The sequence below is a fragment of the Blastocystis hominis genome (assembly GCF_000151665.1).
Source record: "Blastocystis hominis, Singapore isolate B (sub-type 7) whole genome shotgun sequence assembly, scaffold_13".
In the NCBI taxonomy this organism is placed as follows: domain Eukaryota; class Bigyra; order Opalinata; family Blastocystidae; genus Blastocystis; species Blastocystis hominis.
Genome location: NW_013171820.1, coordinates 296,951 through 311,144, shown reverse-complemented (window position 1 = coordinate 311,144; position 14,194 = coordinate 296,951). Strand labels below are relative to the sequence as shown.

Genomic DNA, 14,194 nt, shown 5'->3' with positions numbered 1-14,194 from the left:
GTTAGTTCCCATGCATGTACCATCAAGTCAGACAAAAAGTTCGCACAAATTAATTTCAATTTTGCTCTATACTCCTATAACTTTCTATGAACTTTTTAAAACAAGGGGTCATTGATCTTTTGGAAGATGACGGACTTCTTGTTTTGTCTCGTGAGTGTGGTTACCGTGAAGTAGTCGATTATGCGAACAATTACTTTGCAGTTAATTGCCCGATTTATCAAGTATTACGCGATGAAGTGCAACGAGCAGCATAACGTTGTGTTTATCCTCAATGCTGAGCATATTGTGCGATGGAGTGAATGTTTTCTATTGTAGATTCCATTTCTGATGGATGAGCTCGGTGAAATGTCTATTGACAAGTCTTTATTTCCTCAAGAGATCACAGCAAACGTAGTCTCTTACCCTTTTTGTACCTTTTAGTCTGGGAATGTAAAAGAGCGCCAAATGCTTTATAAGCGTGGAGGCGTGTATTTCATCACTTCTGTGTTGTTGCAGCTCGACTTTCTTCAGAACCACATTCCTTGTGATAATATCGCGGGACTTCTCATTTGTGATGTGCATATGCTGCATCCTGGAAGCACCACGCTGTTCTGCACGCTCCTCTTTCGCCATCGTTGCAATGGCTTCGTCAAGTGTTTCAGCGACAATGCGAATGCTTGTTCTCGCGCTTTTCCGCAACTCTCCTCTTTCCTAAACGAGCTAACGGTTTCATTTTTGTTTTTGTATCCTCGCTACCGCGACATCGTAAACGAAACGTTAATGCAGTATCCTCTGCAGCTCGAGGAGTGTTTGTTTTATTCTCCCGTGTGGATGGAAGTATTTTTCCGCTCGTTCGCTTGACGGTAGAGAGCCAACTTGCTTCTCGATCGCATGATCACCAGCGAGGTCAAGGAACTGAAAGTTCTGCAATGCGATCTGAACGACTCGCTCTCACTGTCCTTCTGCCAGCAGTCGCTGTTTCCGTTCTTCGTGTCGCGCGACTTGCAGCAGCACGGCGGACATTACTCGCAGAAGACGCGGGATTTGCTTCGCGAATTGGTGTTTCTGTCGAGACTGGAGCAGGAAATCCGGCTGTCGAGCATTGTGTCGGTGTATGGGAAGCTGCGCGATGTGTTCTCGAAGGTGAGAGTGGGTCGAAGCACGGAGGCGTACTGGATGAAGCTGGAGGAATCGGAAGAGTTGCTGGAGTGCGTAAATCGAGAGATTTTTTGTGTGTTGGACGAGAAAACGAGCGAAACAAACGATGAACGAGAATCGAATGAATCGAACGAATTGAACGAAGAGAGTTCTTTGAGCACGTTGAACAAATCGAAAAAAACGAACACTGAAAATGATTCAAATGCTTCCAAAGACTCCAAAGACTCCAAAGACTCCAAAGACTCCAAAGACTCCAAAGACTTTAAAGATTCAAAAGACTCCAAAGCTCCAAAAGCTTCCAATGATTCCAGTGATTCAAAAAATCCCACCAAGAAGGAAGATTGGCTGCAGCCTCCAGAGAAATGGGTGGAGGTGCGTCGAATTCTTTCCGAATTGAACGAAGCGGGCTCTCCTTCAGACCGCAAATGCGTTCTGTTGAGCGTTTTGAACATGAAAGTGCTCACAGAACTCCACAACTTCCTCCTTTCGCCTTCCTTCTATTGCCTTCTCTCCATGCGTCGCATTCTAAATCGCGCGTTCGAGGAGAAAACGCTTTCCTCTCGCGAAAAAAAGCTCCTCGCAGAGGTTCGACGCCGCCTGGACGGGCAGCTGGATCCCAACTGGCGCGCGAACTGGCTCACATTCCAGCGCATCACCGAACTCGAAAGCGACCGAACCAATTCCATCGAACTTCCACGTAGCTCCCTCGCTTTTCTCATTCCCGCAGCGCTCTTTCCAAACCTCCGCGTTGTTCTCTGCTCCGCCGCCAATGCAGGCGCCTTCCCGAACCCGTTCGTTCGCTACAAACCCAACATCGTCATCGTCGTCGACGCCAATTTAGTTCCAATTCGCCAGGCCGAAGTAAGCGATCCCTTCTCGCTTTTCTTCAGTTCTTCAACTACAAAACGAAGGGATCCGCGCTGCAGCATCTCTATTTCTTCTGCCACGAAGGCACAGAGCAGCAAAACTATTTCGCAGAGCTCCAAGTCGAGTCCGACGGATTCAAAAAGCTTCTCAAAGAGCGCGATCGCATGATTCATTTGCAGACTTGGAAAACAAAGTCGCTTTCTTCCCTCTCTCGCTCTCTCCCAGGCCTTCCTTTTCCTCGCACTTCGCTTCTGCTTCGTCTACGCGCCAATTCGCTTCGTCCACGCCCTCCATTATCGTCGATTCCCGCGAATTCAAAGCCTCTCTCCCGGCTGCGCTCTACGCCCACGGCTTCCAACTCATCCCAGCCACGCTAACCATCTGTGACTATGTTCTGTCGCAGTCTATCGGCGTGGAACGAAAAAGTTTCCCCGATCTCGCGAATTCGCTGGCGAGCGGCCGGTTGAAGAAGCAGATGGAGCAGATGAGTCGTGTGTACCAGTGTCCCGTGTTGCTCATCGAATCGGCGAAAACGCGCGGCGTTCGGGACATTAAAGCGCGATTGTCGGTTTTGGTCCGAAGCTTTCCGCGAATGCGCATTTTGTGGTCACAAAGCGATAATGATTCGAGTTCGGTAGGTGTATGGTGAAAACGTGATGGTAGATGTTCGAGATGCTGAAGCGAGGGAAAAAGGAGCCGAGCTTGGAGCAAGCGATGATTCTCCCGGAAGGGGATTATTTGGTGGGAAGAAGATACGATGTGGAGCGAGTGGACATTTTACTAACCTTCCCTGGAGTGACGGTGAATAATGTATATGGAATATTGAGGAGGATAAAGAGAGTGCGGGATATTTGTTCGTGGACAAAGGAACAGATGGAAGAGGTGATGACGCCCGTGGATGCAGATACGCTTTACAAGTTCTTGCATACTCCTTTTAGTTAGTTAGCTAATTAGTTAAAGATTTGTTCATTTGTGTGGAGTGTTTGTGCCAGGAACTGTTCTCTCACTCGAAGAAGGATTAGCAAATAAACGATAATATGTCACTGGTAAACAAAACAAAATTGTAACGACGCGAACCAACTTTTGGGTAGGCGGTAAAACACCTTCCCCACCAATCCACTTCACCAAGTCCTATTTTGTTCTAAAATGTCCGTTTTCCAAAAATACGGACTATTTTCACCACCCTATTTTGTATATACTATTCGTAATGGCTCGATCTATTCTCGAATGCGAAGAAATTCCCATTGTGAAATTAATCTGGGACTTTGATTTGAATGACAAGAGGATTCCAGAGTGGTTTGATATGTTCAGTCGATTTTGCGTAACTTTTAATGTAGCAATGATGAGGATGTAGAATAAGGACTTCTCGAGGAGCGGCCTTACGAAAAAAGATCGCAAGAAATCGATGGGGAGAAGTCGAAGAGATAACGCAACTTCAATATGCCGGTCGCGCATAGTTGTTCTTATCGTAGCGAAAATTCCGAACTTTTCATGTAGTCCTATGTGATGCAGTGGACGGACGATTGGCAAAGCTACGTGCGCGAGATGATGCAGTTAACCAAATTTGACGACCTTCGGAATTTTGTATTGGTAATGTGCTGCGTGCAGTGTTAAATCAAAGACATTGTTAGATTTTGTGAATATTTCCAAATTCCAAGGCAGCACAATCAAAAGCGTGGTGAGCAAGAGCAAAGTCCGTTTTCCTCGTTCCCTCTTCCTCCTAGTCTTTCGTCGCGCTTATCAACAGTCTGGAGAACATCTTCTTCTGCCTCAGCGAGAGCAACCCCATCCCCCTCCAGTTCATCCACAACGGGCTGGACGTCCTTTATTTCCTCCTCCAAAACTTCGAAATCGACAAAATGTCAGAATTCCTCCCTTTTTTTCATCCAGCATCCCCGAACTCACCGGCCTTCTCACCGAGCTTTATCTCCTCGCCACCACCTGCCTCCCCGCATCGAGCCTCCTCCTCCAACGCGACCCTACCCGCGGGATTGCGCCAGCGCACAAACTTCTCATCGAGATTCTCTTTTTCCAACTTTTTACTTTTCCTTTGCTCGCTTGGCCCGAAGTTCGCCCCGTCCTCACTCGTCTTTTAACCCGTACTCTCTTTCTCCTCCTCCTCCTCCCCGCAGAGCCCGCCGCCGCCGAGATCCCGCCTCGCATTACCGCGGTTCTCGCCGTTTTTTACTTCCTCTACGAGAACTCCCAGCTGAACACGGCGGAATCTGGACCCTCGCTCTGCGACCGCACGCAGCAGCTCTCCCTGCAGACGCGCTTCCTCCCGCACCGCGAGCTCCGCGACGTCGCCGCCGACCTCGCTATCAGCGCCGACCGTTTGAAGCAGTACGGCTTTTTTCTTCGTCTCGCGCAGGATTGCCGCGCAAATCTTCGCGGTCTGGGGCGCGGCCCCGTCGCTCGCGTCGCCTCCGTCGTCTCCGTCGTCTTCGTCGCCCGCGTTCCGGCCGTCGCAGCAGTATCTGCGCGTGCCTCTGCGCGTCTTCGTCGCTCTGAGCGAGAGCCTTGACTGTAGAAAGCGGGCGGGTCGCTGCTGGACGGGCTGCTGCACCGCGCGCTGCGCGAAGATCTGCTGCAGCGTCCCAAGTGGGAGTGCGGCCGGGGCTTAAATCCAGGCTGCTGCTGCGCGGCGACGCCGACGAGTCCACGCTGCGCGCGCTGGCGAAGCTCCAGACGGAGAGCCTCCCCGTTCTCCAGGCGGTAGGTTCCACGGTTCCCCGTTCATCGCAGTATCTGATGTGGCTTTTCCGCGTGCGGGAGTTTCTCAAGGCGCGCACGGGGAAGCGGCTCGAAGCGCCGTCGCCGTTGGCGCGGCGGCTCTGCGTCATTGCGCGGAGCGCAGCGGCGCCTCCCGGTTTGGGCGGCAATCCTGCTTCGTCGTCGAGCGTCTCTCAGTCGTCTCCACCGTCCTCTCCTCTTTCTTCTTCTTCTTCTTTATCTTCTTCTTCTTCGGATCGGTCTCTCCAACGCGAGTTGGCTTCGCAGTACGCGCTGGCGTATCTCAACGTGGCTCTGCACGGCGTCTTCTCTCTAGGAGCCCGCGTTCATCCACACCAACCAATCCGCCTGCACCTGCCAGCACTGCTCCCGCACCCACATCCGCCTTCCCGGCGATCTCAACCAGATCTACTGCCCCTTCTGTCTCCAGCGCTTGTTCTTCGCCTTCTCTCTTCGCCTGACGCGTAGCAACACGTCGCTGCAGTCGCTCTGCCAGAACGACTTCGCGCAGATCCCCGAGGTCCACGAGTTCGACGGGCTCTTCGAGATCGTGGCGCGGGACGACCTCCCGGACACCAGCGCGACGACATGCATCGATCTCGGCTCGGACGGCGCGTCGGACAGCGACGTGTACATCCATCTCACCCAGGATCCCAATAAAGTCCCGATTTTTGCGCTGTTAAACGCAGCTTCTCCCCTTGCTGCTTCGCAGCTCGTCGAAGTCGCCGTTCACCGACTTCCTCGCCTCCAAGTCGGTCTATCTCGCCGAGCTCCACCACTATCTCGAGTCCAGCAGCAACGACGCCAACTGCGCCGCCGACTGGCTCGATCTGCGCTTCCTCAAAGCCAAACTCCTCACGCTCTCGCTGATCGGATCGATCCACTCGCTCTTCTCCCACCTCTGCACCACGCTCAAATCCTCCTGCCTCGCGCCGCTCGCGTCGCTCTCTCTCCTTCTCTACGAGCTCTACAAGATCCGCTGGGAGCCGCTCAACCCGCAGCTCGTCGAGGCCTTCCACGTCGCCGTTTCCTACGCCAAGCTCTCCAATGACTGGACGCAGAAGGCCATGCTGCAGCAGAATCTTTTGCGGTTCTGCCGAGAGCTCGTGTGGCTGAGCTACGAGCTGCTGGCTCCCTTCTACCGGGACATCCGGGAAGATTCCGGGCTGCACAAGGCATTGCTCAGTCGCGAGCCGGTGCTGAAGGTGGCGAAGAATTGGGCGGGCGTTCCCGCGGGAGTGATGGAGCGGTACCGGCTACTGTACGAGAACACGACCAACGAGGACATTCAGTACCTGGACACGATGCAGTAGGGAGTGATCGGGTTTTGATCGAGGGTAGGCAGACGTCGCGGGAGTCGATCGCGCAGGAGCACATGAAGACGATTTTCGATGTGCTGCGGAAGAAGCCTCTGCTGTTCTTCTTCGCCGATCTGATGGAGAAATACGCGCCGAACGAAGCGATGCTGAATCAAATGGCCGATCGGCCGCACGCGACGCCGCACGAAGAGACGATCTCGAACTTTTGCGATCGGCAGCTGTTCGAGTGTCAGAAGAAGATGACCAATTTGGAGAGCAAGGTCCGGAAGTATCTGAAAGTGTTTCCACGTTTCCACGTTGATTGTAGTATCGGTATCTCGCGGAATACGCGTTGTCCTTCGTGATCGTGAAGCAGCTTCGCGTCTACTGCCAGCAGTCCGGAGTTGTTTCGCCGAAGCGGCCGCAGCGAAGCCCTTGTCGATCCGAATCCAAATCGTCTCAGCATTCCGCGAAATACTCCCTCAAATATCCGGAGGAGCCGCTTTATGGCGATTATCATTGCTATCCCGCGTCTCCGCCGCGTCCTTCCTCATCAGACAACATCTCGAGCGAATCCTCTTCGATTACCGAGGAGAATTACATTTTGGAAGAGCCCACACACCACTCCGGCGAATACATCGCCGAAAGCACTCCTTACACAGATCTCCGTACATACACGCCTCCGTGCACAGTCATGGCTTCTCCGCCCCAAACGGCGACGACTCCTCTTCAGCCGATGCTTCCACGCGTAACAAACCCGCTGTTCCCCACCATGTACTCCACGAACATGTACACTACGGGATACGTTCCGTATATGAACAGCGTGTACGTGCTCCCGCAGCAGAACGTGCAGATCGTGCAGCAGCCCGTCATCGACATCCCTCCGACATTCCATGTCCTGAGCCCCGCATACGAGAATATGAACGTGTTCAATCTCTACAAACAAATGGACCAGCCGAACGCGAGCGGGCAGCAGGCCGATCTGCTCCACATGAACTATTTGTTTTCGTACGTGGTGCTGTGGCTTATGGCGTCGAAACACGTCCGCGAATTGATTCATTCCGTCTACCAGGCGATGAAGCAGCCACACGAAGCCGCGCTCTACGCGGCGAAGCCGAAAATGGCGGGAGAAGTGGGGCCCAACGCGATGAATGGAAATGGTGGAAATGGTGGAAATGGTGGAAATGGTGGAAATGGTGGAAATGGTGGAATGACGACGTCGCTGTCGCCGAGCATTCAGCCGATGGTGTCGGTGCTGAACATGTCGCCAACGATGTGGGGATCGATGAGCGAAGTGGAGGTGCTGGAGGACTTGTCGATGCAAATCGCAGGGCTGATCGAATCGCAGGTCTTTCAGAGAGCGAGCTTGGTGTGCGTGGATATTATCTTGAAGTTTATGAGTCGAAGCTTGCTAACGAAATATCAACAGTTTGGCATATCCTTTAGAATTGAATGAATGAATTGAATGAATTGAATGAATGAATTGAATGAATTGAATGAATTGAATGAATTGAATGAATTGAATGAATTGAATGAATTGAATTGAATGAATTGAATGAATTGAATGAATTGAATGAATTGAATGAATTGAATGAATTGAATGAATGAATTGAATGAATGAATTGAATGAATTGAATGAATTGAATGAATTGAATGAATTGAATGAATTGAATGAATTGAATGAATTGAATGAATTGAATGAATTGAATGTTTGTTGTGTGTTTTTATTCATGCATGAGTTGCCAATCGAATCAAATGATCATTCATTCATCCATTGCACCATTCCGAATTGGTTTCTTTTATCCACTCCACCGAGGACGCAGTCGATTACCTCATCGTCAATCTCCACAACCAGAGCAATTCCCTCTGCGCCTCCCCTACCAGCATCGTCGACTACATGAATTGCTCCTGCCTCGTCCACCAGCAACTCAGTCTCCGCTACACCATCGTTTCTCCATTTCTCCTTTTCCATCCAGACCTACCACTGTCGCTGCAATTCCTCCACGTCGCCCCTCAAAAGCACCTTCTGGCTCAACATTCCGGGTGCCACTTACCTCGCCAGCGTTCGCCAGCGTTCGCCAGCGCCTCGCTTCGCTCCCCATGCAGCCCTCCGCGGCCGCGCAGCGCTCCGTTCGCGAGCTCTGCGTGCGCCAGTGCTTCACGCAGTGCCTGCGCCGCATGCTGCTCCCCTACGATCGCGACTGTCCCGACTGCCAGCAGCGGCGCGTGGCGTCGCTCACGCTGGAAATGCCGCCTCCGAAGGTGCTGCTGATCCGCTATTCGTGGTCGATTAGCTTCCCTGCGAAGGAGAAAGACCTGACGTTCTGCGGAGTGCCGGAGATGGTAGGCGAGGCGGAGTGCGGCGATGCGATGTAGCTGCAATTGAGCGATCTGTGCGCCACGGTGAGGGGAGAGTATCACTTGAAATCGGTGCTGGTGAGGAGTAAAGAGTTCGGGGAAGCGATGATTTGCTGGAATACGCAGCTGAAGTGCTATACGCTGTATTCGCTTACGTGGTCCGTGAGGCTGGATACCTTCGAGTATTTGAACTCGTATTGCTCGCAATCGCTGTACCAGCCGCTGCTGTTGCTGTATGATTTGAAAGAAGTGGAGTGAGGAAGGAGGGTTAGCATTGTATCGGATGTTTGTTGGACAAAGAAGTGGGATTATAGTGAAGAGGAAGGAGGAAAGAGCGTGTTTATGAATAAAAAGGAAATGCGGAGAGGAAGTGTTTATAACAAATTTGTTATCGACAGATGGCTCATCGAATCAGATTGGATGGAAAACACTGGTTATAATGACATTTGAAATGTGTTTGATATATATTTATAGCAGACGGTTTGAGGATAATGAGATTACAGTGCTTGTAAGCAAAACAAAGCAGAAAGCACAACACAATAAGTGATCAAGGGATTGACTATGTTCCTGAATGCAAATCCATTTCTACTGTGTATATTCACATAACAATATTGTTCAGTTACAGCTTGTTGTGAATGTAAACAAAAAATTATCTCTAAATCCATAACAAGCCATTATTGTTATAATAGATTGCGAAATAGGGCTGAACCGTATACTCAAAACCAAAACCCACACTAAATTCCTACGCTTTTCTCTTCTTCTTTGTTTTCCCTTCGTTGTGCAACAAACAACTCTCTTGCAATTGAGTATATATATAAATATATATATATCCTTAGTATATGATTTGGCTGGGCTAAAATACAGGAACAGACTTTTACGTGGAGCTGTTTAGTCCACTTTGTTGACATATTCTACACACCATCCGTCTCGCGCTTTCTTCGTATGATATCCTTCTTCCGTTTCCTTCCCACTCTCCATTCTTCCACGATCCAATATAAATCGTACGCGTTAAAGGGTGAATCGACACTCCTTCCCCATGTGGCTTCCAGTTCTGTGTGTTTCCAATATAGAGAGACCCGTGTTCGTTCGTCTGCACGCAAACTCCTTGAGGAACGTTATTGACGAAAAACCCTTCAATGCTGTTCTGCCTCTCCACATGATAAGCATAGCCGTTTTTAAATTGCCCGAATGAAAATCGAGTTCTCTCCGGGAGATGGAGAAGAGTTCCATTCACACGACCTTTCTGGAAGCAGCCAATAAAATAATGCTTGTTATCCTCCTTCCATCCCAATCCATTTGCATAACCCTGCTCCATTTCACCGATGTAGTGATTTTGGGGGTCGATAACTTCTCCGAGGCCTGTAATTACGCTTGTTTGAAAATAGCCTCTGTGTATGCAACTAGTAGATGACAGAGAACCATTTCCATTAAAGTGATTAAATTCAAATGAGCCATGATATGAGTAACCACTCTTTGTTCGAAACAGACCTTCTCCGCACTTTGATCGTTCACCAGAGAATGGTCCAACATAAAAGTCAAAACAGAGTTTTTCCAAAGAACGTAGATCTCGTATAATTAATAAACAATATTGTAAAATATATGATCGAGCATGCTTTTCTGAGGTAGCTGAAGACAAAGACACATGTCCATCACTTTCAAGTTGTAAACCAGCCTTATGTAAATAAGAAACTGTGCTTCTTCTTGAATATTTATCAAAAAACTCTTTGCATGAGGAACACATATTACCAGAATTAGGGTCGACCACAGGAAATGAGAACCCAAGAGATTTATCCGTATTAGGCAATATTACTTTTCCAAGTGACAATAATTCACCATTAAATACAAAGAATACATCGTTTAACACGATTCTCTCTTTTCGTCTCCCTTCAGACGAATCCTGTATGCTATATGGGACGTAAAGACCATTTCCATCTATAGAACAGATACCATTTTCCAAACGAGATCGTAAACTTCGCTTTCGACTAATGGTATTTCCTTCCATATTTAGTATATTACTTACTCGAGAGTTCAAACCCTTCGATAATTTTGAAAGAGAGTTTGACGACATTGTTAAAATACTTTAAGTAGTTACTGATTGTTATGTTCCCTAACACATCCTGATTTTTCCCAACATCAAGGGAAGTGCTTGAGGCCATTGTGTTTGCGCCATATAACCTCCTTATCTTCCATTTTACATGAGAGAATTGTTTCAATCTTTCAAACATTATAGATTTATTATGTCTAAAAAACGTAAGCGCACAACAAAATGCCCCTCTTGGCAATGTCGTATGCATGAAACACTCGAAATCAATATAGATTGAAGGATCAACTCTTCTATTTATACATGTTGTAAGAGGGAGTAAATATCCTTAAGATAGACCCTTTTGTTCGTTTTTGTGAGAACTGTTCCGATTATAACGATGGATCGGATTCCTCCTCTATCTGGTGCACTACTTTCTGGTTATGATACCGTACGTTAGGGTTATTGTTGTTGCAGTTCGAAACATCATAGACATGCCATTTTCATCATTGGATGATATGAATTCATTCAAATTATTTGTTCTCCTGTGTACTAGTATTCTATTTCGCATTATATCACAGCATATAAACCATGCGCCATCCATTGCTCCATCATGATTATGTATTTGTTTTCTTTATGTATTATAGCCTAGATTTAGTTTTCGATGTATATTTGGGGAGCATAATTCTTGAAGCCTATTCAGCTGCATATTCTCTATAATCACATGACTTTCTTTGTTTTTATGGAGAACGATATGTTAAAGAATGGGCAATAATTGCATAGGGTACAACCCCATAGTTAGAACTCCTCAGAAAGTTGTCTAATCCTCACTTGTGCGCTATTAAACATAGCAAGGCATTTTGTTCATAACGATATAGTTGTTATATTTATTACAACATTTCGTTTTTTGTTGGTATTTTTGTGGTTTTGATATTATAGATTGAGTGGGTACCCTTCGGTAGAATGCAAACCGATTTCTTTTGTCATTTTCTCAAACCTTTGCATCTGGTTGGTTCCGTTGCAAACTAGTTTTTCTTACAACCTTTTACGTGTTTTAGGGATAAAGAGTGTGCACATCTCTCTTAACAACCTTGTTATTATTTTTAAACAACATGTTTCCAATAAACATCCCATACAATCAAACATCTACAAAATACAGCCGATAATAAAACAAAGATGTTCAAAGTCCGTAATAATAATACAAATAGAGCGATTCTAGCATGCATGTTATCAATCAGTAACATTTATCTCTTATATATTCATGCAGCGAGCTGCTTATCTCCGACTCCGACACAAAGTAAACCTTGCGGAACACAGAATTGTCCAACGACGCTTTCACAATGGGAACATACGAAAAAGCCACAACTCGCACATTGAGAAAGCATCCCTTCTTCGCTTCTAATTCGACCAGATTCGGGAGATCTATTCAACAGCATATATTTCTCTTTCCCTCTACTTTTCATCACCAGTCGACAATTATCATTATCCTTTCCAAGCAGCGCGTTTTCACCGATACAAATCGACTCCAATTCCGGGAGATCTACGCAGAAGACTCGTCTACCGAATCAAACCAACTTTCAAAAAGTGTATCTTGTGAGTATTGGAAAGCTTCGTTCCCGAGCGTGATTCTCTTCAGTTTGGGTAGATCTACTCGTCGAATTTGTACATCACATTGACCTTTAACACAGAAAGAAAGCTTATAAAAGTTGGACGAATAATCGCCAATTCTACCGATCTGAAGGTCGGTAAGCTCGGGAAGATTGATAAGCGAGAATTCATCCGTGAAATGCGTGCAGCTGAGAGGACCCAGCATAATCGATTGCAGTTTCTCACAGTTGACGATGCTGAATGCACCGGAGGGCTTGGAATTTGCGGACGTCATAAAGGCTCGGCTACCGAACTCGATTGTTTTTAAATCGTGCAAATCGTGAATGTGAACCTGGGACACGCACTCGAAACTGTGACGGCCGATAAGGATCTTTTCGAGTTTGGGACACTTGCTGAGATCGAAGAATTGGGTGGCTTCGTTGCACGAAAAGGGGGGAACGTCGAGGACTGTTTCGTTGGGATCTAAAATCACATCGTCGAATTTGATGCCGTTTTTATCTTTGTTTCTTTGAGCTATGTGAATGTGATTCGCTAGGAGAGGCGAAACATCTAAAAGAAGAACTGAATAAATGAACAGGGAATCATACTTTCGACGCGTGATTGTTGGATACTACAGAAGGGAGGAAGTGCGTTGTTGTCAGGCTCTTGGTAATACAAATCCACCTCTTCGAGGTTTGGAATGTCTACGTCACACACTGATTTGTACAATAACTGATTAATTCGACATGCGTTATATATCGAAAACTAAATCCTTTTGATTTCAACACTCGAAGAGAGGGAAGGTCTATGGATTAATCGACGGGCGCATTCCCACCCCTCATTATCAAAATAGAGCTTTGCACCTTTCCTGAAATGGAAACCCATCCAAGCTGGATTTCCTCAAGCTTTGGAAGATCTATGGGAAAAAAGGAGTTTGCCACTACTCGAAAAAACAGCGGTATCTTCGGTTTCAAAGACGTGGCCTCCAAAAATGATGGTTTTCAATTCGGGTAAGTCTGAATGAAAAGAACACAAAAAAACAAGCCTCGAATCTCAAGATTGCAATACGAAAAGCAGGCCGAATCCTCGTCGAGGACTCCGATTTCAAGATGTTCGAGGGATGGAAGCTGGACTAATTCGAATCGATTGCTAAAATAATGAAAGCTGTGATTTCCGATTTTGATCGACCGCAGGTTTTTGCAGTCCATAATCGAACATGTGCGAAAGAAACGATTCTCCCGATCGTCTTTATAGAAGCTATAATCACCTATACTCAGAGTTTGCAGTGCATCCATCCCAGAGATCTCGAAATGATCCACATTCTGAAAGTTATGACCTCCAATTTCGATCGTTTCCGCTTTTTTGTAATGGCTGAGATTGAACGAGCTCGCCTCTTTGAAGGCGTGCGACTTCACAACGATGATTTTGCTGTCGGACTGGTTTTTCAGCGGATTGTCATCCACTTTGTACCACCCATCCGTTAATTCGAAGAAAGTTGATGGGATTCCCTTCTCCCATTCGCCTTCCCTATCGGCAATCCCCTTGATATTGATCAGAGAGCCCTTCCCGTGACGTATGAACGAGTTATGCACCTCGTCGTACTGATATTCTCCGTAATAGATGGGAATGCGGGAAGACACTTCCGAATTATCTTCCGTATTGCAGAATTCGGTCATTATTTTGCCTTTAAACAGCCGGAGGATTCTCTTCAATTTGTCGCCCTCCCAATAGCCTTCTATTTTCGGCTTTGTCAGGTCATAATCGAACTCGATGCCCCTTCCATCGCGTGCGCCAGTTTCGTCGATTCCTCCGCGATAAATCACTCGCTCGGTGTTCGCTTCGACAATTTCCCTTATACAGCTCTCCCTTCCGTTTACTGTTCGTACCCAGTTCTTTTCCATCAGTTGTTTCCACTCTTGTCGGTATTGGGCGCACCCATCATGGAAACGTTCAAACTCCCCGATAATATCATCGTCGCTAACCATCCACGATCCTTCCAGCAAACCATGTCGGTAATGACGGACTTCCTTTCCGCTTTGTGCTAAGTATTCATTCTTGTGCTCCCCTTTGAAATATTGAATTCGACACATAACTCCATCGCGCTCGGCTTGCCTGGGCTCGGCATCTTTTTCATATCCTTGAAAAAAACGGTCATACACTACTCTTTCAATGTCGTTGAAGCATCCTACTCAAT

General features: G+C 47.3%; 5 protein-coding genes; 3 read left to right on the top strand and 2 right to left on the bottom strand.

Annotated features, from left to right (window-relative positions):
• Positions 1-86: 86 nt before the first annotated feature.
• On the top strand, positions 87-1,247 carry GSBLH_T00007033001 (uncharacterized protein; the record flags this gene model as incomplete). The annotated part of the gene is made up of 6 exons (XM_013040187.1): positions 87-170; positions 202-285; positions 316-390; positions 421-816; positions 847-1,191; positions 1,233-1,247. The coding sequence occupies 6 exons, from the start codon at positions 87-89 to the stop codon at positions 1,245-1,247; spliced, it is 999 nt and encodes a 332-aa protein (XP_012895641.1).
• A 340-nt stretch (positions 1,248-1,587) lies between these two features.
• GSBLH_T00001736001 (uncharacterized protein) lies at positions 1,588-2,946 on the top strand (the record flags this gene model as incomplete). The annotated part of the gene is made up of 3 exons (XM_013040186.1): positions 1,588-2,128; positions 2,160-2,638; positions 2,668-2,946. The coding sequence occupies 3 exons, from the start codon at positions 1,588-1,590 to the stop codon at positions 2,944-2,946; spliced, it is 1,299 nt and encodes a 432-aa protein (XP_012895640.1).
• A 4,262-nt stretch (positions 2,947-7,208) lies between these two features.
• Positions 7,209-8,651, top strand: GSBLH_T00001735001 (uncharacterized protein; the record flags this gene model as incomplete). XM_013040185.1 has 2 exons in its annotated part: positions 7,209-8,378; positions 8,412-8,651. The coding sequence occupies exons 1-2, from the start codon at positions 8,136-8,138 to the stop codon at positions 8,649-8,651; spliced, it is 483 nt and encodes a 160-aa protein (XP_012895639.1). The 5' UTR covers positions 7,209-8,135.
• Positions 8,652-9,189: 538 nt separating this feature from the next.
• On the bottom strand, positions 9,190-10,461 carry GSBLH_T00001734001 (uncharacterized protein; the record flags this gene model as incomplete). XM_013040184.1 has 1 exon in its annotated part: positions 9,190-10,461. One exon carries the CDS (start codon positions 10,459-10,461, stop codon positions 9,268-9,270), a length of 1,194 nt encoding a protein of 397 aa, XP_012895638.1. The 3' UTR covers positions 9,190-9,267.
• A 2,540-nt stretch (positions 10,462-13,001) lies between these two features.
• GSBLH_T00001733001 (uncharacterized protein) lies at positions 13,002-14,090 on the bottom strand (the record flags this gene model as incomplete). Its single annotated transcript, XM_013040183.1, has 1 exon — positions 13,002-14,090. The coding sequence occupies one exon, from the start codon at positions 14,088-14,090 to the stop codon at positions 13,002-13,004; it is 1,089 nt and encodes a 362-aa protein (XP_012895637.1).
• Between the last annotated feature and the right edge of the window lie 104 nt (positions 14,091-14,194).